At 41.0% G+C, this 27,474-nt stretch overlaps 1 protein-coding gene and 1 long non-coding RNA gene across 4 annotated transcripts in view; one reads left to right on the forward strand and one right to left on the reverse strand.

Annotated features, from left to right (window-relative positions):
• Positions 1–27,474, reverse strand: part of LOC311420890 — a 114,138-nt gene that overhangs the window by 80,650 nt on the left and 6,014 nt on the right. For both annotated transcript variants that reach the window (XR_014684595.1, XR_014684596.1), the window contains exon 2: positions 14,566–14,708. This is a non-coding gene — a long non-coding RNA (uncharacterized lncRNA). The remainder of the gene's footprint in view (positions 1–14,565; positions 14,709–27,474) is intronic.
• CA10 (carbonic anhydrase 10) overlaps positions 23,736–27,474 on the forward strand; it is a 200,536-nt gene continuing 196,797 nt past the window's right edge. The window contains exons 1-3 of one of the 2 annotated variants that reach the window (XM_084492226.1): positions 23,736–23,831; positions 24,474–24,616; positions 24,875–24,962. In XM_084492226.1, the coding sequence (XP_084348352.1) occupies positions 24,902–24,962 (61 nt within the window). In that variant the 5' untranslated portion in view covers positions 23,736–23,831; positions 24,474–24,616; positions 24,875–24,901. The remainder of the gene's footprint in view (positions 23,832–24,473; positions 24,617–24,874; positions 24,963–27,474) is intronic. The other variant, XM_084492227.1, reaches the window with a different exon arrangement.

Raw genomic sequence — 27,474 nt, forward strand, 5'->3', positions numbered from 1 at the left:
TTGACTACTGCCAAGTGCACCAGAGCAGAAAACCACTTCAGTACACAAACAAGGAAATAGTTTATAGCAGAATGGCACACGAAGACTTAGGAGCTAATTGGCCATAAGACATTTAATCACAACAAACACCAGGATAGTAGAATAGAGTCATAGTTTGGAACAATTTTGTAAAAGAGAATAACAACCCTATTATTTCATTAGTAGCACTCTTTAATTAACTTCTATTCAATTTCAAGGTCTTGCATTCACAAAGTATTCTAGAAGCCTCGGCAACACTCAAACTTCAGACGTTGCACCTCAGATCTTTTATAAGCAGTGATCTAAACTCCACCTGAGTTATTCTTTACAGCATAACTTACTTATCAGGTATCAAAGTATTAAATATAGTACAAACACTGGTATTTAATTCTGTTATATAAAATATTTTCATCTCCATTCAAAAGATAATGCAGATAGCAATTACGATAATAGTGCAGATTATACACTACAACACCCATAATTTACCTGCTCCCATTTTATCATGGCATGCGTTCCATAAGTCTCCATGCTGCACATCTATCTGCAAGTTCCCTGTTGAACCTGCTCTGCCTGGTGTTAAATGTATTCATATATATTCAAATGAAAACTGAGAAAAGTAAGTATATGACCATGACTGCCTATTAGAATGCATGTCTCCAGGAAGATATACTAACAGAGCTTTTGGTTATTAATATTACCAGGGCGCTATTGAAAAGAGGAATGCTGCTAACCTCGCCGTTCTGGACATGTTCCAAGGCTGGTAATTGCTTTCTGCATACTAGAATCATCTCTGCATTTAGAGTCAAGACCTCAAGTTCCCAAACACCGTAAGCTAAAGAAGGCCTTCCAGCAGCTCACTGAAAGGACAAGCATGTGTTAAATGACTTAGTATATTACAATAGAAAGCAGTGGCACAAGCCGCCATAGTGTATATTGCAGAGATCAGAAGCCTCTAAGCACGATTTAGAGGTGGCAGTCTGCAACAGATTTCTGAAAGAAAGACAGAAGAGAAGGAGGAAAATAAAAAGGGAAAAGGCACCTTCACTTCGACACACAGTTGTCCTTAAAATTTGTACTATTAAAATAGAAACACCCAGAAAGGAAAGGGCTTGAAAAATATCACACCACCCTTAATGACTTCCTGGACACTCATGACACTCATATTGCTCTTGTTGATTTAGGCTCTTGATCAGTTTAACCTCAGCATGGACAAGGAAGGCTTTTAGGACAAGAGAAAGAAAGATTTCACAGGTTTCTTTCAAACTCTCTTGTTAGTCTTGGGGCTTTTTTTTCTTTCTTTCTTTTTTTTTGTTCTCAGATTTAAAAAACAAAGAATAAAGACAATGTCCTTATTCTACCTGGCTGTGTATGCACCAGGTTCTGTCCAAGTGATGTCTCCAAGATTTGTTGGACTCTCTTGGATTCTCTCTGTCTCTCTCTGTCTCTCTCTCTCTCTATATATATATTTTTAATAATCGTTCTCCTCCCTGCTATTTGCCAAGTTATTTATATCATTTTTACTGTCTCTTTTTTCAAGACTTTAGAACAAGCTCACCCGTGTTGACCCACCGGGTTCATGCACCAGACAACTCCTGTAGGTTTAGCATTAGATCAGGAGAAAACCATGCTGACCTCTCTGTTTGTCTTACTTAACCTGAAAAGAAGCAAATCGAAACACGAAGGGAACTCGCTTCCCTTGTCTGTGGAAGGAAGTGAATGATAGAAAAGGTTAACGTTTTCTGTCATTTTTTTTCCTCAGAAATATCTCTTCCCCGTCCCTCCCAAAGAATCTTGACTACATCCAAGGCAACAGAAGAACTGCAAATATTAAATAATAACAAACAGACACCCTACAATTTCTTTGGGGAAACAGTGTTAGTTGTAACACCCATCTTTTAAGGCCTAAAATTTCCTAAATGAATTTAGAGGTGTACAGACTATGCACTTTTGAGTAGTATTATTTTTTGGGAAGAAAAAAATAAATCAAGTCTCTTTTATACTAAATATCCAAACATCTGCAGCCACTTAAAAAATGTATCAGTACCTGCTTTGGTGAGCTATAGTACAGTAAGGAAAGTTAAACTCTGTTCTTCAGGTTCACTTCTTGACTACCTAGAACTACTCCTCTGAATAAGAATAGAAAGAATTTACCTAATATTTGGTCGCATATGAGATGATTCAACACACGTATCTATGAAAACTATCCTTGATACACATCCCTTTCATTACAGGGAGGATTATTGATTTTTCCCTGTTCTGTTCAATTTTTCATCCAACTGTATCAAACAAAGTAAGCTATTATCCAACCAAGACAGCTGCTGCTCAGAGCAGCGACCGGAAAAAAAACCACATCTAATTTGGTACTAAGTATTCAGGATGATAACAATCGCTGTACTCCCAGCACATCTCGCAAAGAAAGAAATGGTGCCTGGTGGAGGAAGGGAGGAAATGCACAGACTTGCTGGCTGCCAAAACGTAACAGCAGAGCAGGAACCTATAATCATCAAAGCAGAAATGGATGTAAAGAAGCCGTGCAACTGTTGTTAAGCTCTTATCTTCATGAGACTGGAAAACACCATAGCCTTTTTATATATGTGCAGATGTAAATAGATATGTCCACAAATATTAAAGCTCTCTTTAAAGCAAGTCTTTGCAACCTTCATGATAATCTTTCCCTGTTTCTCTCCCCTCCCTCAAGAGTTTCTCTAATTCCAAGCAGGAGAGGCTCTCTCCAGAGCAAGCAGAGCATCACGCCGAGTTGCACACTTCGCAAAGTCCCCACGAGCACCAACACGAATTTTCCCAGAGAATCAGCCATATGGCAGCATGTGGCTGTATACCAAGAGAAGACTCTCTTCTGTTCTCTGACGTACTACGCCAGCATTCAGAGTTCTCCATTTGAATCGTGCACTCCCATATTGTGCTAATAGTTTTTAAAAAGTAAAAATACACATTTGCAGAAGAAACCACATTTAATAGAATACCATAACAATTAAGAAACTTTTCTTGTAAAATAGCATTCTCTTGAATACGAGTTTTTAAAGTATCTATAACAATAAAACATTAAGAAGACCATGTGTTAGTTGGCACTGCTCTCCCAGTGAAAACACCCTGCTCAACAGCTTGCAATCTTCAACCATTAATTCCCTTATTCTTACCAGTTACCCACAGAGCAATTCAAAAGCAAAGCAGTAGAAATCCATGGAAGGACAACATGAGATAAAATTAAAAATATATATATAATAATAATAAAAGAAAAATAAAAGAAGCTTATATGCAGTATAGAAGGTTTTTGAAATAGTTAAAACAATACAGACCCAACCATCTCTGTTTCTGCTTTACCCAGGAATTTGCAGTAGCACTCAGAATCCAACCCACCTAGCTCCAATCAAAGTGTTTATGCAACCACCCAATACCTCTTCTCCCAGGTATACTTCTCTTCTCTGTTGCCTTTCCACCTGGGAAAATACTGTCCCACAAAATTAACTCTGTAACAGCCAAGCTTTTTAGAACTGACTGTGGCATTGGCTTTTGTGACAACCTGTTGTTCTGTAATAAATGCTCTGTTTCGCACAGTGCAGAAGGCCATGCAGGACTGATGGCTCGTCTCTCCTTGGTCTGTTTTGGAAGGAGACTTTTACAGCTCACTGTGACATTAGCTAGGGTCCATATTTTTTTCCTTACAACGTAGCTATGCAGGAGAGAAAAAAAAAATGGTGCAACAAATATATTCTCTTTTTGAAATACAAAAATAATTGATAAACTACTGCCTTAAAATTTTGAATTATCCAAAGAACCTGAATTTCCTTCCAGCACATCCAAAGGAGGCATATACTTATCTCATGAAGAACACATGAAATATTTACATTTTCCTCTGAAAATACAGAAACGGATCTGACTCATCTTAGAATAGTTTCTACAGTCTCTACTTCCTTGATTGAATCCAAAAGCTTTCCAACATGTTCAGCTTTTGTAGTACTGAGAGTCTACATCTAAGGAATTGGTTAAGACATTCCCTTAATAGCAATGCAATTCAGAAATGAAATGGTACTACTGTACAGAAAGAAATAAGGGCAAAATGTTAACGACTCACCCCAAAACTTCATATTGCAAAATATTTCAAAAATCCAATATGGCATGGAGGGCTATACTGTAGAATAGCTTTACAACTTTTTTTTTTTTTTTCCCTAAGTTTGCTCTATATCTTTAAGCATTAGAAATGGTAAATCTACAGCTTAGACTGACAGAGAAAATTAGCCACCTAAGGATGTAGGTGGGCATTCTCTTGGGACTGATGGAGCCACCCAAGCATACTAGATGCCTGACTCCATCACGAGCAGATTCCTAAACTATTTACACAAATCACATAAAGTGCCTGCCTCCATCTTTTGTGTTTTATAAGAACCTGTGAGTTTAGCCTTGGGTACAGTTTAAAACAAAAAACACAAAGCGCAAGGCCAATTAAAATAAGGTTTCCAAGTGGTGTTTTGGTTTTCTTTCTTTTCACATAAAGTGGAAGATATAATACTTTACCCTCCTCAAATGAATGTATTCTAGAAGGGCAAAGCATTGTATCCTATGCTTTTATTGGATTGAATCTCAGAACACTCTCCAACAATAATTAATGAACATCGCCTCACTGCTCTTTTTTAATCTAGATAAGCATCAGCAATATTTTACACAGCGGGGAATAGGGAAACACAGGTGTTAAGTGGCTTGCCCAAGGTCACACAGCAAGGCTGTACCACAGCTAGGGATGAAATCAGCTCTCCTTCACAATACACCCATCCGTAAACTTTAAAAAAATACTGCTGAAGTAATGCTGCTCCTCCTAACTCTCAAAGCCTTGTAAGTGCTTACATGTACTTTGTGAACATCTTTAACATCAATGTGGAGAAAAGACCAGGCCTTTCCATGCCATGCTGTCTTCAAGTGAGATGCAGGGCTAAGGAGAAGCAGAAGGACTCAAGAGCTGTCCGACAGGGCTCTGCCATCCCTTTCTTGCACCTAACTGAGCATTTGTTCTGGCCCAGAAGCTACCTAGGCATGCAAAGCACAGGCCAGAGGAAAAGGAGTGTGATAAAATATGATACATCACACCACCCAGTAATCCTTCACAAAATAAGAATTCTGGACTGCATTAATTTTCTCTCACACCATCCTGCAAGTGAGACTCCTTTCTTACATGTGACACCAATGGCCAGAGAGACCTGAAGGGTCACTGGAAGCCAGGAGGAAATGGCAGAGCTGGGGTTTTCATTCTTGTGTCTATTTCATGGAAATGTAAGAACAATCCACACCAAAAGAAAAAGAACACCACTGTCTGTTTGACTTTCTCTCTCCTAGACAGCTTTATGAACTATATTGTTAATATAATGACATAGCTTGTTCAGCTCTTCAATTGCTTGTCACCTGAATGTGGCAGACTTTGTGAGTCCAAAAACAGAGAGAAGGCAGCCAGTAATTACCAGAATCAAACCCACCATCCTACTAGTAGAAGAGCTAGAAAACATAAATTATCAAATATCTATTTCTATATATTCAGTTAAAGAAAAGGGGTAAAGACTAATGACAATATGCTTCTTTTATTATGTCACATCAGAAGTTACCATGAGCACCAGTTTTAATCAACATTTTTCTAATAGTAACGAAAGCGTGTGGATTCCTTGTAGTCTTTCAGTCACATTCTTTGTTAGTGCACCTTGTTATCCAACTAGCACTGTATTGGTGTTGGGTGTGTAGTGCAAATTGAATGAAAGAATTTTGTCATAAAAAAGATAAAGCATGGAGGTTTGTTTTATCTGCTTCCCAGCTCCTGGCTAGTTTGTGATGCCCAGGTTTATCCTTCTTTACCAGTCCTATGATATCTTTCCACAGTTCCTTAACAACTAACAAGACTAATTAAGCATCGCTTTGAAAATTCATAATCTACTAGGAGGAGAAACTGTTCTGAATATTATGGAATTATTTAGTTTTCCAAGCTGGAAAACTGACAGGGAGGTGAGTTTTCAGCTCATTTGAGTTGGTATAGCTGGAACCAGACCATAGCTGCTGGCATTACTTACCCTTATTTACCACAAGCTAAATCTTTATTCAGAAGAATAGATCTTCATAAATACAAGGAGTAATGTTCCTCCCTCCCTGCCTCCCCCCCCCCCCCCTTCCCCCCCCAAAAAAAAGACCCTATTGACCATAACTGAGCTCTTTATGAATAAGGATTATTCACAAGAGCAGAAGTTGCCCAAGGAGACCCCTAAATCAAAACACGCTCAAAAATACATAGGATTATATTATAATGAGAAATATAGACAAAAATCAAAGAGGGCAGACATTTGGAGGTAGAGAAAAGTGGCAACAGAGATTGAACTGCACTTCTCACATTCTCAGCTGTCTACAAGGAATCAGTTTTACCTGTTGCTGGTAGGAAAATCAGATTCTTGCCCTGTTAGGAATATTCCACACTCTTCTGCCTTGTCCCCTGCAGACGTCCCCACACGAGCCATTTCTTCACATGCATATTAGAAGTAGGTATAACTGCAGATAGCTACTTTCTCCAGTTTTCTGATGGCAGTTTGTCCTAATCAGATGTAGAGCAAGTGGCATGTTGCTGCTCTGTCATTCTGGCTGATAATATGTCACATCCATTCTCTAGGCACCACACCTAAATGACAAAGGAGGCACACTTCACAATGAGAACAGTCTTCCCATAGCCAAACTGGGAAACCTCTGAAATGAGCCATGGCTCTTGCTCTATTTGTGTTTGGGTTTCACTCTGATGAAAACAAGGTCATGAAGTAGAAAGCAAGCAATAGTGTCTGGAAGCATACCCAGACCTTCAAGTTATGGGACACTCCCTAGCCCTCCCGTTTAGGCACAGCTAATGATAATGTGCCATAGGTCATGCACATTAAAAGAATAAATGTATAACTTATGTCTGATAAAATATTTAATATGAATGTACTAGAAATCCTAATTACATCTGGAGAGTTTAAAACGAGCTATCCAGATAGGATAGTGGCAATTAACCAGCTGTGACTAGGAACAAAGGGAAAATAGCCTGTACTGAGGAAGAAACAGCAATGACATTTACATAATTTACACATACTCTGATTATGTGTAAATCAGGGAAGGGAAGTAGCAAAGCTATTAGCTCAGATAGGATCATTGGACGTTTGTGTTTATATCCAATACTTAGTTCTGATACATAGGTGTAGGTGGGAATGAAAGTCATCCAGAACTTAAGGAACTAGGTAATTATCATAAAAATAAAAGAAAACAACCTTTTGTTTACAAGGTTAAAAGTTCCCCTTCAAACTGTAACTACACAGACACAATTACTTGTTTTGGTCATAGCTTTTTTAGAACTAATGGTGTCTCAGCCATGATTACTTCTCATTTGGATAATTTAGAGTATCGCTGTTAGTAAGGACACACCAAACCTTGGCTGAAAGGGCAGTCAGAACGGATCCCTTTACCCATTCTGTGTAAGGAATACTCTTTTACCTATCATTGACAGTCCAATGTTTGATTTGAAGCGGTTTGATTTGCAAAATACAATTGGCAAGATCAAGAAAGTCATTTTATTCTTTCTTATTCCCATAGAAAATTTCAGCCTTTGTACCACCTTCAAATACTGTATCATATTCCTTTTATCAACTTATAATGCAAATAGGACACCCTTTATTCTCTATAGGCTTACACCGCAACAATACACATTAGTTAGAGATATCGATGTATGTTTTATTACAAAAGTTAAACTAGGCTTTATCCATAATTTTCTAAATCTCATTAAAGGTTCTTCTATATTCCAGATAGGATAAAGTAGCACTTTAAACTTCATGGATCTGTTTCTGCTAGTACAAGGAATCTATTGCCATCTGTAGTTACAGTATATGACAAAGGGATGCCTTGGGGGTGAGAGTGTTCAAATGCAGATAAGGTGGCCTGCAATGAATCACTGTCCTCTGAAAGAGACTGCCTTGTTAATAAAAGGTCAGAGATCATAGCATCACTATTTCTCCAGCAGAAAGAAAAGCAGTGGCTGGATTTTCCTTATCACTTCCCTTTTTTTTCTTCTCACCAAAGTACTCTCAAGTATAGGTTATTGTTCCTACTGTCTCTGTTTTGTAGATGAGCGGTGCTTTTTGAGACACCACAATTGCATAATATATTTTTAAGTAGGTAGGACTACTATAGAATTGGACTGTACATATTTCACATTTATTTGCAGGATGTTATTCAATTTCACTTTTGTAACACAAAACCTCCTATTTTAAAATGAGGCTAATACCAAAAGATGTGCCTTGGAGGGCATTGCTAATCAGGGATTATCCCCTAGGCCTGTCAGTGATGGCAGGTTCATTCCTCTTGACTAATTCCGCTGGATTGTCTGAATGAAAATATAATAACGGAAGTTTTTCTACATAACTTACCATTGTATACCTAACAGTCGAGGTTATGTTTCCTTTTAAAACTTATTTAGCCTCAAGCCCCAATTCAGCAAAGAATTTCAGATCATGACTAAGTGTTTTGCAGGAACAGCATTTTGGTGGGTGCATCTTGGCTCAGCAGTCATTTCACAAGCTAAAATTCAAGAAGCACTAATCAGAGGTGGTTAACTCTTCTCATATAAATTTGCATTTGGCCAGAAGTCTGGTGATCTCTCAAATTCCCAGATGTACTTTTATCAGGACAATTTACCGTCTGAAATTTGCTGTTAAAGACTCCAGGGCAGCCATTCTCATATTTAGACTGAGAAGGCAGCAAGAGCTCTAGCTAGCAAGGAAATGTTTCCAAACAATATAGGGAATAATCGGTATGACCCTATTTAAATTTATCATAGACATTCAAGGGAAACTGCTCCCAGAATAAAACAGTCCAAAACAAATTGACAACCAGGTTCCAGAAATTCTCCTTTTTTTGTGTGTGTGTTTTACACAATTATTTATTTATTCAAAATTATTCAAAAGCAGCAAGGCTGCAGAATTCAACATTATAAATGGAAAACTTCCCTGAGAAACCTTGTTGATTGACAGATGGGAGAGAAGGGGAGATAGAGCAGTGCTGGGATTCCAGCTGAAACAGCTGGTCACTACTTAATGGATTTTATCAAGAGTGCAGGATTAGATTTCATTAACCTATACAGACACCACAGGTACAATTCACCTGAGCAGATCAGCACATTTTATACTCTAGCAGACTTACAAGATTGTTTAAGTGTTGTGTGGGTCTTGTCCTGATATGAATTTCAGTGAAGAAAGGGAAATAATAAAGGAGAATCTTGAAAGGCAGTTTCTCTCACCTGCTTTTCAATTTCCTTGTTGGAAACATATTACATCCTCAGCTCCTCTGACCTCATCCTACCCCTAGAGAAATCTTATGATTTTAAAAGCATCTTTCTAGGCTGGCCATCTATTTATTATGTAAGTAGAGAACATGCTCTATGCAGCATTTGATGCTTCTGATACCTAAGAAGTGCTGCCACAGAAGGCCAGCCTTTCAGTCTAGAAAGGAACTGTAAAAAGAGAGAATCTCCCATTAAAGCATCCTTTGGTCTCAGAACAGCTGTCAGATGAATCAACTGGAGTGGTAGCCACAGACCCTTTGAAAGAAAAGAAGGGTTAACACCCTTCTGGGACAGTGTCGTCTTCCCCCACACACACACTTTTTTTTTCCCTCAGTTTTCTCCAGAGTCCTAGGACATTCCTCTGAATTGATCTGTATCATGTAAGATCTCACAGTCTGAGTCTTTTTGCAGTCGCAGCTGAACAATGTTGCTACAGAATTTTAACAGTATGATTTTGCAAAATTTTCACTGCCTTTGCATAGGTGAGCATACCTGTATGTAGGGCAAAGTTGCACAGTGAAGCCCAATGAAATTCTCCTATAGACAAAACGTTGACTGTGAAATACACGTTTTCCATAGAGGGAGATATCCCTGCCACTCTTCTACCTAAAATTTTAGAATACATTTGGAATTCAGAGGAACATGCGATCTGCTCTGCACGGAACTCAATTCTCATTTATACAATGCTCCATTTATACCAGTCTGTCAACTTAAAGGACCTTTGGAGTAGGAGTAATTACAGTTATACACACTTCATGGCCCCATTATTCTGACAAAGTGGCATAAGGAAGCTCCGATGCAGAAGAAAATCAGGTCTACTTATTTTTAATACAGTGACTTTAATATGGTTGTGTTTTATCTTCAATTCAGTCTATATATCTCAGTCCTCTCCTGTGCTTTTCTTTTTTGTGTTATTTCTATTGCTTGATACTACACTCAGTCTTTGTGGAGTATTGCCTCTTCAATAAAATATGAGAACATTAGGGGTGAAGAGTAAGCTCTTAATTCAAGTCACATACTGCGTGACAAGGGAACGAAGGCCTGTGTGTTTTGAACTTACGCCATCTTCATCCCTTCAGATGTGTTTGTGGTTCTGCTCTGACTACAGGCCTGTTCTCAGTACTTTATTTATCAACAGCAACTCCATACTCACTGCATGGTGGAGATGTTATTAACTCAAATCCTGTGACATGTCATACTTTTGAACTGTTTTGATTCTCCTTTCTGGCAATATTCCCTGTTTTTGCTATTCCCAGTTTTAGTAACTTGTAAACTACAGGAAAAAGTTCATTTCTCTCTTTTAATAAGATCTCCCATGAAACAGCCACAATCCTTGCACTTTAAAACACCCAAAAGACAAATCAAGTCCCATAAAATAATCATTTCACCATGTTGCATTTTTAGAAGGTTCCATAAAACTGTAAGATGAAATGTGGGTGTTGTGGGACAGGTTGTAGGCAGCCACACCAAGGGATCTACATATCAAGAATCAAGAAGTTGCCATCTCAATGGAGTTCTAGGGTCTTCCTGGGGTTTTAGGTATCAGGGGATCTACATAAACATGACAGAGATACTAGATCCAGGAGTTCTTGGAAAGCTATTGGGAAAAGACTGAAAAGCTCTTCAAGAACTCCTAGAAAGATTCTCCATCAGTAAAGTGCTCAAAAAGCTTAAAATTAAATTTCCCCTAACTGGCCACTAGCAAACCTCCACCAAGTGGTAGAAAGATGATTCTCAAATTGGAGTGTGCCATTTACATCACAGCCCCTCCTGGAGGTTTATCTAAGAAGCCCATAAGAACATAGTTTATGCCTATTTTCACAGGAAGTGACCATGAGTAATGCCACCAGAAGACAGACCATACACCAAGCATTTGTCAGGGAAATACGGGTCAAAGCAATGGGACTTCCAATTTCAGCAGTGGAAGCAGCATTTCATAAAGTAGTATCAGATGACAGCAGGGCCCAGCTGTGCTAGGCTTTTGTACATCAGAGCCTGTCATCCACAGGGACTCGATGCACGCAGAAGAAATAAAGCAGAGGTGAAAGGACTGTCTCAGACAAGCACAGCAAAAATGCCATGGTAGCAGAAGGCAGGTCGATTCTGCAAAATTGGGTTATTTCACGAAAAAAAAATCAGAGTTCTTTTCCCTCCTATTTGCCACTGCTTTCTAAAAAAGAGTAAGTCCCTGTGCTAGAAGCCTATTAGTAGCAACAGTGATTTAAATATCTGTAGGCAACCGGATTCAGATTAAAGAATGACGGGCATGAATTTTACAAGGCATATTCATAGAAATGTATTTTTGTGATGCAAATATAATGCACGTGAAAGCTTTGCTCCCTGCAGGATCTATGGTCTCATATCTGACAATTCGGCTAAAGTACCAAGTAATTCATTATCATCCCAGAAAATACTGTAGTCATGCTCCTCATCTGTAGTGTGGGCAGTTCTACACCAGTTCTTCCAGTTTTCCCTGTGCAACATTTTTCTTTCTGAAAGTGGCCTCAAAGACTGAAAAAATATATTCAGATTTAGTTCTGTTAACGTAAATATAGCAATGTATTTGTTGTTTTTTTTTTTACAAGTATATCTTAGGCAATAAAAATAACCTCTTTTCCATTCCAGTTTTTGAAAAAAAATGAAGTACCCATCTACATACTGTACTGTAGTGTTATCAGAACATTTAGTCTAAGGTAGGAAGACGGGACATTTGATTCAGATTTGTCCTTCTGGAATCTGGGTTTTGATGCTAAGGGGAAAATGGGTGCGAGCTTTAGTAATTACAGTGAGCTAGCTCTGTTACCCAGTAGGATTTAAGCATTAAAACTTCTATATGGACCTGGTTTGTGGTGTATCATGAACACTGTTTTCACATCTGAACTGTTTCTAAGCACAGAAAAATCAGTAACAATGGCCTTGACTGTAAACATATCATAATAGCATTGTGAACTCCTGGTCATTCCTTCCTAGGCTAATAAGAAATGGTAAGGAATTACCACGTTAATCCTTGAGTTTCTTAGTACTCTTAGATCTCCCATCTTGAACAACTTCTGAGAGTCAAGGCTCCTGTGCTCTGCTATGCTATACTACTGTAGACATTTATTAGTTTGCAGAATACAGGGCTTAGTTCAAAAAAATTTGCTACATTTCAACTTCTTAAAACAAACCCAGTAACAAAGAATATGTCACTGATTCTCTTCCTAAAGACCATCTACAAGGATGACTTTTCTGAACCATGCCATGCATGAAACAATAGGCAGGACAAAAGTAAAATAGTGCTGAGTAAGAAGCAAAGGATTTGGATGTATGAAACCTATTGGAAAGGTGTTTCAATTATCATTACTAAATCCTCTACTGGAGTTTTTTTTTGTGCGTAACAGGCTAAATACAGAAATGATTTACTTACTACTACTACGTGTGGCCAGAATAAGAACAAGTTACCTCCTTGCTATGGTCTTTCACTTGTCCTCTTCCTTACTACTTTTGTCACTGAAGCTCAGTTCAGTTTTTACAGTCCTTTCCCCATACTACTGTGATTTCAAAGTAATGCTTGATTACATCCATAAATTGCCAACTGCTACATGTACTCCTGAATCTTGGGTAGATTAACCAGCAAGATTGTGTAACAATGCTTTGCACCTAGGAAAATGATTGAAACAAATAGATGCAACTTAAACTTCTTAGCCAGTTCCCTTTTGTTTTGCATCTGAAATGTTCAGCTCAGATGAGGCAGCAGTTTTCAAGCAGAATTTTCAAGAACTCTCTGCTACAGATCTTGAAGATATCCCTCCTAATGCAGATGTTTATTTTTGCAGATATTTTGATGAAAGGACTTGCCTAGCGATCAAGGTTCTAAAATGGATGATTTCTGTATAATAATCAGGTAATACAGAATATTATATATGGTATTGCATAGAGCGGTACCACCATAAAATAAAGTCTGTGTGCTGTGTCAGATTGAGCACCTTGAGAACAATATTAGTTTTATGGTGCATTAAGATTCTTTTTGGAATAAATTAGGTTTATGCAAGTAGCATTGGTTTCTTACAAATAAGAGAGTAAACAAACTTGACACTTGAAAGGAGATAAAGGAAAGAAGGAGAGGAATTTAAATCTTCAGACTAATGGAGATGCAGAGTCAGAACAAAAGATGCTACGTATCCCAAGGAAAGTGATCGTAATGTGGGAGCAGTGCACAGAACAAAATTCAGAGTAAACAATTAAGGTCTTAATTTGGAGAAGAGTAGAAAGGAGAAGAGGTTGGATGGATATAGCCCTCCCTGCTCACAGTATTACATTTTACATTTTCCTAGTGAACAGGCAAAGCATGCAAAGGTGAGAACAAACATTTAAGAAAGTTTAACATGCTTTCACTCTATGAAGACAGAAATTTTAATAAACTCATTTATAAATTATGCCTGTAATGCTGCTGTACAATGCATAAAGAAATCTAATTAACCATAGTAAGCCTAGCAGCACTTCCACTGTCAGTCAACAGAGCTGCACTATATGATGAAATTATTATGTGTGCTATTTGCTCTATACACAAATTAATTGACATTTTGGATGGTTGTTACCATGATCTTTTTACAGATTGCAATTGAAATAAAGCAAAACACACACCAAATGGAATTAAATCTAATTGAATAATGTAATACTAGCCTCAGTCCATTTCCCCCCAATCAAAGATGTAATATGTTTTGTAATACTAATTATTAATGACTTGCAATCTGTAGAAAAGATTTTTAACAGTTCAGTTACACTACCCACCAGCCTGTAATTTCCAAATTATCTTTTAATTTACTGGGATTACAGATTTTAATGTGATGAAGTTTCTTTCCAAAAACTTAATGAACTTAATAAATTTTGGCAATACATGGTTTCTGTATTATGCACCTGTAGCTCTCTATTGAAAGATTATTATTTTGTTTCTACTCTGTAGCAGGGCAGGTAAAAACCATAAACATCTCTAAACACAAAGAAAAGTCCAACAGTTACAGAGGAAAAAAAAAATACAAGTTTATCTGAGCAAACTGTACAAGAAAAGTGGGCTGTTGACTCCTGGTTTTGGTAAAGATAACTGTAGAACAGGTGATCAAGATTAAAAAAATAGGAGCAGAGTCCAGAAATAGTATGGATAGAGAAGTTGAAACAATTAATTAATCTCCACTTCCATGGGCTAGGGTGTGCATGTGACTTACCTAATCATGTAGAAAAATAAGTAGCATGCTCTCCACATCACATGATGAGAGACTGCATGAAGCAGGGCTTGATGGCACCAGAAAATGGCAATCCTCAAGCATTTAAACCTCTGACACCTCCAGAGCACCAAAAGGACCTGGGTCTGCAATAACAAATGTCCCTGTTAGAAACTGTTTCCAGTCTGGTGGCAAACACAAGCAAACATGAGCAATCACTGGGTCAAGGCCTAATGGGCCAAGATCCATCCTGGCATACCTGATGTTCTTAAAACAGTTTTGTATGCCTTTTACTCAGCCAAGAGGTCTACTGTGTGCAGAGCTGAACAAGGATGCTTACATTCAATTGCTTAGTTTTAATCTTATGGTTAAACACTTTGCTGACATATACTGAGGCACAAGTTAGTCCTTAGGTCTCTGATACTCAGTTTAGCTTACCACTTACTGCCATTATTATTTTAACGAAGAGGAAATATTTCATCCTATTGTTAGCAGTGATCTATGCTATTATCTGTGTTTTTTACCGAACATTTTCCAAGTATTTGTTTTCCTCTGTGCAGCGTAGAACCAAAATTCTAGCATGTATTTGCAACTGACTCATTAAATGAGGCATTTTGTTTCAGTGATACCAAGCATAAGGACAGAAGGCAAATTTGGGGACAAAGAATAACTTGTTCATGAAGGAGTTAAAGTGTTCATCAACAGGAATACTTCAAAAACGTAGGAAACTGTGATCCATCACTTAGCTGTAGGCTTATGTGACATTTACAACAAGCGTGTATATTTTGAGATAGTTGACAATGACATCTTTATGTTTTTGTTATCAAAGTTTCCATCTTACAATCCCCTTTGGTCCTGAGTATTGTTAAAAATGTGCCAGGGTTATGGCTGTTCATACCTTTCCTCTTCTAAGTGGTACAATGATCAGAGAAGAGCAAAGTTTTATGATCCCTTCAAGGTATTTGAAAATGACACTAAATGACGTTTATAAAGATTTCTAAAAGTCAGAACAGTCTTATTTTCTTTTTGAGGGCTTGTTCTCACCCTTTGAATTGTGTTAGGTGCCAATTCCTCTACTCTATTTCTAGAAAAATACAATGCATAAGTTTCACTGGTCCTGTAATTCTACTGACAGCTCTTGCAGATCAGCCAGCCTGGAAATTTTTTGAGTAACATCTTTTCTTACATGGTTCTTACCTTCAGACCTTACTGCAAGCATTAACTGTTAACCTTTTTTTGCATCTTTGCGAAGATTATTCCCATTTTACAGAGGAAAACTAAGGGAGACAAAACCAATTGAAAACAAAGCATCAGTACAAGTGATTCTTTCCCGAACTAGTAAGATTTAGGGGAAGGAATTACAAGAGGGTTAGTTTCTTCTGAAATGCTGCAAATGAACACAAAATATTGGTTCACACAGTAGCTGAGGAAGTGCCATGCAGACTGCAGCTATTCCAGTCTATTGACTATAAACTGCAGTTGTGCTGTATGAGACACTGTGCCTCAGGATGCCTCCTACTAAAAAAAAAAAAAAAAAAAAAAAAAAAAAAAAAAAGAGTGCATAATCTGTTTTAAGCACATGAATAATTCCATTTGCTGAATTACTTTTGTGATGAAAGTTATCCAGCTGGCAAAAGGCTGAATTGAGGCTTAATTTCAAAGGAAATGTGGTAAAAATCAGAGGGTGAAACCTCCCATTCGCTGTAATGGAACCAAGCTCAGGCCTATAATTGATGCTTTATGGACATCTGCAACATGTGAAAAGTAGCAGGGAACAACATCTAATGTTGTGATATTTGTTTTAATCTCTGCTTTTGGAATACTCATATTAACTGTTTTTGCTTAAAAAAGTACTAGAGAGGTATTTTCTTGCATAATAAAGATCTGCTTAGCGAAAACCTTGATTACAAAACTTAAGAAAAAATCCAGAAAGAGACAAGAACAATACTACTCACTGTGTTCCTCCTTTTCCGTCTTAATTGCTGTTTGTAATTACAAAAACCACCACCGACAAAAAAATGCATTTCCCACAGAAAGCATAATGGATCATGCATTAATATTAAAACAAAAACAAAAACACAGCGAATAGAAATAGACAATTTTAACAAAACTCTGTCTGCTTGTCCACAGGCACACAAACCTAAACAATAGCCACACACAAAGAAGCCAGGGAACATGACTTTTTTACTAGATATATAACCTTTAGGTTCAAGCACGGAGCTCAGCAGAGAAAACTTCTAATGAGTTCCCGCACTTCTCACTGGGCCATTATGCAGGAAATAAGGTATGCTCAGAATTTACCTTTTTCCTTCCAAATACCCTGGTAGTAGATTTTAACACAATAGGAGAAATCCCCTGCAAACAGATGCCTTTACTTCCTAGCAGAAACATGAGATCCCTACTCAATCCACTCCAAGAGGAGCATAGCCTGAAAATTTACAACGTAGCTGCCTTGGCTCACACATATATATATTATTAATCTGATAGTGCAATCATCATTGTTCTATGTGGCATAAGAAATTATATTAAATAGGCACTAGGTGACAATTGACTGTCAGAATCTGTAATAAGGAACCAGTAAGATCCATATCAGAATCATTTTAAAGATATGTGTTCTCTTCTTTCAGATTGAGATGACAAAGAATCCTCAGTATCAAAAAATATATACTGCTTTTGATCTTTTAATTAAGTCAAACTTGCAAGAGAGAAGGATAGTGGCAGAAAAACAGAAAAGAAGTTCTCTTTCCCATATCCACTGCAGGTAGCTTTAGAAACAATCAGAAACATAGAGTGACATTCTGCGGTACAAGACAGCAACTTTGCAGCCTTTTTTCCAAACCAAATTTACCTTGAAGGTGGCAAACATGCATGGATTCTGGGGCAAAGCCCAGCGGTAAGCAGTGTGCTAAACCCAGCCCATCGGTGGTTGTGATGCCATGATGCCAGGAGCGCAGCTAAATGAGAGGAGACACAGCAGAAACACCTGTACAGGCCAATAACTGCCGTTTACCAGAAGAACCCTGCTGGAACACGAGGCATTTGGCATAGTTTATATCAGTCCACACAGTCTCTGAATTTAGTCAAATCCATATGCTGGATTAAAAGAATACCCCAGCTCAGCATCCACCACTCTGGAACAGACTGCAGTCAGTTACACTCAAAGCAACCCCTATTTACCTCTAAACGTTGCTCTTTTAGCTTTTCAGTTACTTCTAAAGGCAAGATCAATGATACCCTTCCAGATGAGGGAAATAAGAATATTACAAGAACTGTAATCACTGCATCACCTGAAGTCAATTTTATCTGGTGACTGATACTAGTAAAAAAGAAAAAAAAAAAAAAAAGAAAGAAAGAAAGAAAAAAAAAAAAACATTTTCCCATTCCACTTGCCTACTCAGAAAAACCTACTTCTGTGGGCGCACAGCTGCTAAGTCTCCTAGGAGCCTACTGAGGTTTATTGAGGAACTGCAAGACAGCAAGAGGTTTTAAACACTCTTCTGACTAAATTCTCACTTCCAGGAAAACTAAATCACTGCAGTTCACATATGTCTTTTTGAATTAGAAGAATGTTATTTCATAAATACTTGATGTCTTAACACTGTTTATTGGAGTTCAGATACGAAAAAGAAGATTTGGACTGAAAATAAGCCTTTATGATAATGAATAGACTGAGTCACAGGAAAACCACATTGATTGACTTAATAGTTAACTGCCAGTCATTTTCCTCACTGCTTTGTTAGGGGTGTTTTTAACTTCAAATAAATTGCATCATTATCTCTACCAGTAAAATGTAAATTCCATTTGAGTTTTGATAAAGACCATCAATACAAGAAAATAATTACCTTAATGTCTGTCGCACTGATGGATTCTTAGAAGCTGTATTTTTACAATGATACGTTAAATTTTTTATCAGTTTCCTTAGTGAGGTCAGCACTATTTATAAGCACTGAAGATATTCTCAGAAAATACAAGAAAGCATGGCAGTAACAATATATGGAACAGGAGCACTAGGACTATTTATAGTTACGCTGTCAGCAGCTCACCTATTGCTAGTGGCTTTTCTAATGTTAACTCGCTTAACACCTGAACCAAGAAGGTACTTTAGCATCTCTGGAAATGGAGGGGGCTAACTATAAGTTTAGAATGAGGCACCTGACTATGAAAACTGTGTTCGCATGCAGACAAGCAGGGAATTGTCACAGGCAGCAGACTGCTGACGATGATGAAATCCCAGCAGGGCTACAGCAGAGCCTTTGAGCCTCATCCTCCTTGGCTGACTTGGACCACCAATGCAGCAGGCCCCACGGCGTTGCTGCTTTTGTGGGGAGAAGGGAACACACAGCGCATTAGAGAGTGAGCAGTGTTGAAAAAAAATTGCAAGAGCTGAGGAAGGAAGCCTGGGAGCTGGCTGAATTCAGCACTGCCTTCCCACTTGCTGGCTCGTGGTGCTCTATAGCCTCAGAGGAGCTTGGGCACTTGTAAGCTGTTCTTACTCCTCGAGTGGCGAAAGTCAATACCACCTTTCTTACTGCAAATTCTTAACCAGGTCTTACTGAATTCCTTGCTAAATTGCAGCCTGTTTTATAAATGCAAGAAAATGTGATACAGCAAGCTTGTCCAAAGCCCTATAGTCAATGCTGGCACAATCAGGACTATAAATTCTTTCCAAATCCCACACTCATTTCCTAAGATTGGAGTTCTTTATAGAGGAAATAAAGACTGAAGGTGTGAGTAGACAAGTTTTGATTCTTATATTAAAATAACTGTGTGTGTTATTCTTTATTATAGCTTCAAATGTTTGTATAGAATGCACAAAAGTTTTTGGCAGGGTTTTGCAATTTATTATGATATTTTACTGCCTTATCTGAAGTCTTTTGGAAGTTGCACTGAAAGACATTCAAATGTACAGCCTAAACACGAAAGTCCTTTTTGTCTTACTTCTATAAACAATTTAGTTAATTGCAATAAAAAACTAAGTCCCACCTGGAATACAAGCGGAAATATAGGATAAACTTAAGACAAGGAGGAATGGTATCACACTCGCATGATTTACAATAGCAAGGCTCAGTGCTATCCCTGTGATAATTTATTCCAAGGAACTACTTTCATTTTAATAGTGGTCAGGGTCCAGTTCTTTTACACTCTGGTGAGGTTCCCTAAGCTGGACACTAATAGACTGCTGGTTTTGGATGATCTTCAAATCCCCGTTTGGATCTGGAGACCCTTGAGCTTTCTTCCACCTGAGTGAACTGCAGCGATAGCCCTTTCTTTCATTTTGATTTAGCATTGATTTTGGTTCATGCTTACATCCTAGCCTGTTCCCAGCGGCAATTCAGAAGCTGACTCACAAGTTCTTCCATCAACCCTGCCATGGGGCCAGCAACCCCTGGGACAGGGGAAAACAAGTCAGAGCAGGAATTGTTCCAGCTCTGCCAGCTTAATTGTTGGAAATGTGCCAGAAGCTTCAGACAGCTTCAATAGCAGGCCTTTGCTGATCTGACTTACTTTGACAGAAATGAGCCAGGGAGCGCACAGGCAAGCTGCTGCACCCCCTCAGTGGGAACCTTCGGCAGCTCGGTAGTGATGAATGGCAGCAACCTCTTCCATCGACAGCGCAGGAGCCACGGGCCAACCCACTTTATTCAGAAGTTGCCCAGCTCAAAACGATTTCTACAATTGATCTTTTCCCATCCAAGCTCATTTTGTGTCAAATGAGTCAAAATGCTGGCTCCTCTGAGAAGGTACAAACCATAGTTTTGTTTTATTGAACTGGAATGTTTTACTTTGGTATGAAAGCATGTGATTTTTTTGAGTACTTTTTGAACTCTGTTAGCATAGCTGAAACAAAAAGTGTTTCCCTGTAAACCTGGCCTGAAGATGCTAGGTGTCTGGCTTGTAATTAATATGTTAGCTACTTTTAAACTCTGACAGAAAATCCCAGCCACACTTCCAGATAGTAAAATCCTCACAATTAAAATATTTGAACATGGTTCAGAGACTTGTCTAAGAACACTTTATAGTCATCTTTACCTCTGGGCACACAAGTCGGCCAATGACTTCAGTACAGCTCAAAGGCTGGCACGATTAAGTTTAAGAAGTTTAGCCAACAAATATGAATGTAAATCAGATAAATGCAGCAAATACCAAACCCCTTCATTTTAGTGAGTTACCGAAGGAGTTTTGAATGGAAAGTCATTTAATAAAAAATGATGCCACAAGTAGCATTTTTGTCTATTCTGAACTACAAACAACACCAATAAACACAGGAGAGTTTCATTCTGCTCTATAGTACCTTTTCCTTCTCTCCCAAATACACCATGCTATATTAAGGCACCTCTCTTGGGACCAAATATGCTGTGCCAAATTTGGCAGGGAGAGCCTGATCACCGAAGTCTGCAGAAATATTTCAATTGATTTCAGTGGGCTTTGGAATCGGCCCATATTGACATCCATTCAACTTCATTGAAGGAAGCTTTCCTGTGGAGCTGCAGCAGCCAATGCAGCCATAATGACTTCAAAACCAAGTTTTAAGGCCACTGCCAGTCAAATAACATCAGAGCAAGTGAATGACAGCAGAAGGAGCTCATCACTATTTATCTAGATTTTTTTAAAAAGTATTTATTTTCTGAGCTCACTACTGTATTTTCCAGGTGACGAAAACTTTCAACTTGCCTTTCATTCCTCTTAGATTTCCTGGTCTAAGATGCAAACTACTTATTTATCTCAGGCCACTGAAATAAACATAAGGATTACATGAGGAGAATAGGATGAACATACCAGACTGAAAGGATGAAGAAACATTAATGCAGTTGGGATTTTGGGCTACCTGCTAGCAGCCAGCATCAACTACTTTTTATTTATTTATTTATTTCCTGCCATTAAACTCATACTAAAGTTCCACTAACATCAACAGGAATTAAATATGAGCTTGCTGCATAGGATTTGGCATTCTCTCTTGTCACCAGTCAGATTCCTTTCTGGCTCAATGGACAACACACACTTTTACAGCAGGTCATTTCAATACAGAAGTTAAAAGACACGCTAGCCTTCCACACCTGTTTCTTGATGCAGCATATTTTTTACTTGCTTGAGACATTCATTTCCTCACATATGATGCCATAATTTCAAGGGCACTGTTTTAGGAACAAGGGTGACTGTGTAAATATGAACATAAAAGATAAGTGTCTCATTGTGTTCTGGACAGGGATGCTCTTGTGAGAAATGAATTGGGAAAATCCAAAAGAGAATTTACAGCCAACTCCATGGGAAATGTTCATCAATTAGAGTAAAGGACTTTAGTGAGCATCAGTGGGAGAGAATTTCCTAAGGCATGCTTAAATATGTCTAGACGAGAGTGACACTCATTCCTTTCATAATGCCAGAGCAGGAAATGTTAACTTGGCTTTTAAAAAAGGAATAAAAAAGAGTTGCATGCTATTTTATGCGATTCTCAAAACACAAAATACTCAACAAACAAGGTCTTGGGTCCAATAATAATTGTTTCTTCTGCTTACTGGAGTCTTCATTTGATAATGTGATCCTAAAGGAATGATTCAGAAGGGCTCCCTGCAGTCCTTATTTCATTAACTTTTCAAGAACCAGATGCAAATCATATTTCAACCTCTTTAAAAATCTATACTGGTTTGGTGCTTCTGGACAACTGACTCAGTGCCCAAAGGCATATCTATATTGTGACATCCTTAATAAATGCCTGCTCGCCCCCAGTTCTCTAACTCCTATACATTAACTTTACTAAAGAGAGCTAATTATCTCTTCCTTCAATTTAAGTATTTAAACTAAACCCAGCATTCTGCAATCCCACCAAGGAAAAAAATCCCTCTTCCTACACAGTCCCACTGTTTACTGAGAATCCATAAAACAATATGGGAATTCTTTAAGTTATTTGTCCTTTGAGCCTTGAATGACAGTGGCTCCTGACCAGCCTCCCTTAGCTGGTCTCACTGCCCAGATGACAGCAAATAGTTTGCTAAAACCCTGAGTCCCTTTTAACCCATCAGAAGAGAGAGAGTAAACATCAGCAGAGGCTGCTGCAGTGCAAAGAGCACTTACGCTACCTTAAAAACTGGCAAAACAAATACAGGAATTTATATTGACTACTAAGCACCTGCAGTCCAGTTCTTCCTTTCAAATACTGGTGATTTTGTCCCATCCAGGGTCTTTGAATCACTCAAGGAACCTGATCTACCGCAATTAAATACTGTCAGGATGACTTGAAACCTATGACTCCTACACATGTCTCAGAGCCGATGAAAATAACAACCCAGGCTGTGGTTTCGTCTCTTGAAGATCCTCTCCTTCCCCATTCAGAGATCCAGGCATTCCCATTTTGCTAGAATCCAGGCAAAGGTGCATTTTACAAGCATGCCCCGGGCTGGAGTGCTGTTTATAAGCCACCCCATGCTCACTGCATTATGCATGCATCCCCCGCTGGAGGATTTGTAATGCGACCTCTGCGTACCTGCCAGGAGATGGGGGAGCTGTTGGAAGCCCAAAGCAGCTCCCTCCCTCCCCTCCCTCTGCCACACGGTGCTCACGAAGGCTCCCGCAGTGGAAGCAGAGCCAGGTGCCCCTCTCTGTCCCGAGCCGGCATCCCCGGACCCCCCTTGTCCCTCCGGTCCGAGCCTGCCAGGGGCAGCCCCTACCCCGCAGCTCCCCAGCCCCGTGCCGATTTCCATCTCCGCAGAAGGGGAAGCCCAACCCCTCCCCGAGCCAGGTGTCCTTGTTGGTTTTTTTTTGGGGAAAAAAAAAAAAATTACTAAAAAAACGGATCCACATTTAAACCAAAGTGAGCAGCAGCTCTTAAAACATCCCTGGGAAGCCGGACAGCCGATGCGACCTGGAACCTTCCTTCTTTTATGTGTCCCGTCCCCCCCCCCCGCCTCCACCGGCCGTAGCAGCCCGGTGCCCGCCGCAGCCCCCCCGCCCTGGCACCGCCTCCTCCGAGCCCCGCGCTCGCCGCCGCCCCCCCGCCCGTGCGCGTCGCCGCGCCGAGCCCCCGCCGTGCCCGGCGCTGCCGCCCCGCGGCATCCCGCAGCGCGCTCCCGGCCGGGGGGCGATGGGCGAATAGTCGGCGATAGGGCCGGGGGGGGGGGGCGGCCGGCCCCGGTACCTCCGCGCTGCTCGAGGGGGCGGGCGGGGGGCGGCTGCGGCAAAGCGGCTCCGAGCCCGACCTCGATTCGCTTGCGGGACCGCGGGCAGCGGGGGCGCAGCGGGTGAGCTGAGCCAGCTAACCGGCGGGAGGATTTGGGGTAAGTAAGAGGTTGTCCCCCTTTCCATCCCCCTCCACCCCGAGGGGACGCTGCTCATTTGGGGCCGGGGAGCGGGGCTGTGCCTCTGCAGGAGCGCGGCGGGTGCGGGATGCGCTCAGCCGCGCTGCAGCGCCAGCACTTCGCCAACTCCCGGCTGGCCGCTCCGCCCGCCTCCCCAGCGCCAAACCCGCCCGAAGTTTGCTATTTTTTGGCGTTCTCTCCTTTTCCTCCTTGTTTAAACAAGTTTGAAAATATCGCCAGCCTCAGCGGAGCGCAGCCGGCCGGCTCTGCGCACCAGCCCCCGCTGCTCGCAGCAGCCCCCGCTGGGGCAGCTCGGAGCCGCCGGGGGGGGCAGAGCCGATGTAACCCTCCCGGCCCCACCGGGACAGCCGGGGGCGACCCGGGGGGGGACCCAGGACCGGGTCCGGGGCCAGCCCAGGCGGGGAAGGGCAGCCCCGTACGCGGGGCAAGCCCGACCCCTGCAGTCGGGCGGCGGAAAGCCGCCTGGGCTCGCTGGGACTGCAGAAAAAGCCCGGCAGGGCTGGAGCCGAGCCGGCTGCCGCTCCGGGCTGCCCTCCCCGGGCTCTAGGGGCGGGAGAAGGCGTTGCAGCGGGTATTAATCTTTTTCCGCTCGTTTTGTAGCAGCCGGAGAGGAAAGCCCTCTCCCTCCGCCGCCTCCCTGCCCCGGGCATGTTGGCAGCGCCCCGCTGAGCCGTGCGGAGTTTGGGGTAACTCGCGTCTGGCCGCCCTGGAATAGAGACGCTCTCCGGACCGGATCGGTTGGGGTTTGTGGTCTATGTCTTGTTGGGAAATCTGGTGGATTTTTTACTCGCTCGTGGAGGAAGAGCCCTGTGCTGGCAGTCGGCTTCGTGCTCTTTTTTGGAGGGCGAAGGAAGGGAAGGGATCTCGCTTGAGCTGTACAGAGAGAGAGCTCGGACATGTGTTGTCAGCACATCTGGGGAATACAGGCTGCAAGTCCGAAAGGAAAATTGCTGGGATCGTTCAAACTGCGATATTGATCTTTGTTATTTTTTTTCGCCGAGGGATGCACTTGGCATGAGAATCGGAGGATGGAAATTGTTTGGGAGGTGCTTTTTCTTCTGCAAGCGAATTTCATCGTCTGCATTTCAGGTACGCAACCGGCATCGAAAGGGCGGGCATGGGGGAGAAATACCCTTCAGGGTTCCCAGGGCTTCCCTTAGGAAGGGGCAAGAGGTACGGCTACATCCAAGTCAAAACAGTAGTCAAAAAAATGCATGAACAACATACCATGTGTGGAACGTGACAGAAATCCCCAACTATAATGCCCCCCTTAATTCCGCTACCTGTTTCGTGATTATGATACGTTGGTTGCAAGAAATAACCACAGTGTGCTGGTTAAGGAGATGCTTCAAATTCCTAATGTGCTAATGGCTGTGATAATTAATCCCACCATCCAGTAATCTCAGAATTTCATAGTTCCTGAAGTTCTTAAACTCGGCTGATCTGTGGATCTTACAAGGTTTGCGGTTCATTGGCAGACTTGTCATGTTCTGCTGCCACAGTTCAGGGACCGCAAAGGGAGGAATGATACTAACGAACGTGCCTCTGCTTTTAAACGGGAGCTTTGCTGTGCCTACGCTCTTAAAATGATTTTTTTTTATTTTAATAACCCCATCCAAAGAACGCCTTGGGGGCTGGGATTCCAGCTTTAGGCTTCTCATGTTAAGCTTGAAATGCTCTCTCTCTCTCCAGTATGTAGAAATCAGGTAATTTCAGTTGTCACCAGAGCTTGTCCAATTAATGAATAGGCACGGCCGGGTGTCTAGCGTAAAGGATTGGAACAATTTATTCTGGGGGAAAACACTCCCTTCTGCTGCAAAAGCCCTGGCTGCCTTGTTAATTTGTCATGTCAGTCATGCTGGAATAATTATGTTGCGGGAGGCAGTGGAGGGGAGGTGGCCAGTTTTCTAGTTTGGGACACTCTGGGGAGCCCCATGGGGATTCAGCTGCCTGCGGCTCCTGCTGCTCCGCTTCCCTGCAGGCGGCTGCTGCCCCCGAGTTGTTGCGTAAGTCCAGAAATGGGAACGCGAGCAACAGCAGGCAGAACGCTGCAGGGGGGCAATGGGGCGTCCTGGTGGGCATCACAGACTCCCCCCTGGAGATGCCTGGGGAGAGGGAGCCCCGGAGCTCCCCTGGGACTGCACAGACATGGGCCTGGCCCAGCACCCAGCCAGCAGCGCCTGCAGCATCTCACCCTGAGAGCGCCTGCCTGACTGCGCTCTCTGCAGCGCTGCCCGGCTGATCCACCCCTGCAACCCTTGGACCGGTGACACTGGTACTGACATTTGGGGTGGCAGCATCTACAGTAATTTGTACTGCCTGTGCCTTCCCCAAAACTTCTTGTATTCCTGAGCAAATTCTGTTGCTCTCAGCCTGTGGGGTACACGAGTCCTTCTTTTATCCTTCCAGACCGGCACCATCTGCCACCAGCCACCCAGGTGACGCTGGCAGCACCCCAAGCTGACCTTCCACTTGTGCCCACTGGTACCATCAGAATAATTCTCTTTCTCGCTCTTTAGAACCGCAAAACCTGCTGCCTCTTGTCATTTAAATCTCACACTTATCTATTTAGCTCAGCATGATATGCCACCTGTACAGTTCCCTTCAAATTAGGCACTTCTGTAAGTACCACAGTGAGAATTGAAAAACAAACTCTCATCCCTTTTTTGGCTATTCTGACAGTAATATCTCAAGACAGAAAAAAGCTGTCCCATTCTGTGCAGGTCCTTATGCCACACATTTAGCTGCCAGGGTTTCCTAACCTTCCCCCCTCCTTTTCTCACCTTCAGACATGGGAACCCAGGCATCTGAAACCAGTAGTGGGATCAGTCCTGCAGGGGCTCTCTGCACTCTCCGTCTCCCTCTAGCATTAAAAACAGCCTATTTTCTTTTTCTCTTTTTTTTTTTTTCTCTTTTTTTTTTTTTTTTTTTTTGAGTAATACATTGAATAAGTGAATGATGGGATGTTTTTGCTTCATGGTTAAAGCTGTGGTTTCAGATAATTTGTTTTAACCACACACAGGATGAATGCATGCATTTAGCCTTTCTTTTTTTCTTCTTAGGGATTTTTATTTTTTTCAGGAATCCTTCGTCATCTTGGTGAAAAGGATTAAGATTTGTAGATATCTGACTGGCACTAATACTTTGTATCTGTCATCCTTTTTACACTACGTTTTGTAGCGTATTATATAGCTGGGATGTCTGGATAACAGTCTAAGTAAGAGAAAGTGTAATGAAGCCTCTCAAGGTTTGCTGCAGCTTAACACACGTTTTCAGAAACTATGTATTTTTAGCACTTCAGCACTGGTCCTTCATTCAACATGTTTCTTAAAAAAGACACTATTTGAGCACATTGCTACAAATTACAGGAATGTGAATTAAGGAACGTGGTAGCATTTTTCTTTTCTTAGTGAGTTAATTGTTTCAGCAATGAAGACTGTTCTGTGCGTGGATCTTTCCTGAACATTAGCAAAGACTGAATTCAGTGTGTATCTAAACCTGTGGTGGCCTTCCTACTAATTTCAGTGGATATTTGGATTAGGGCCTTTTAAAGGCTGCTGTTCAAAGGGATGGTGTTAGTCACTGAACAAAACTGACTATT

This window comes from Aythya ferina (assembly GCF_964211825.1).
Source record: "Aythya ferina genome assembly, chromosome: 18".
Classification (NCBI taxonomy): domain Eukaryota; kingdom Metazoa; phylum Chordata; class Aves; order Anseriformes; family Anatidae; genus Aythya; species Aythya ferina.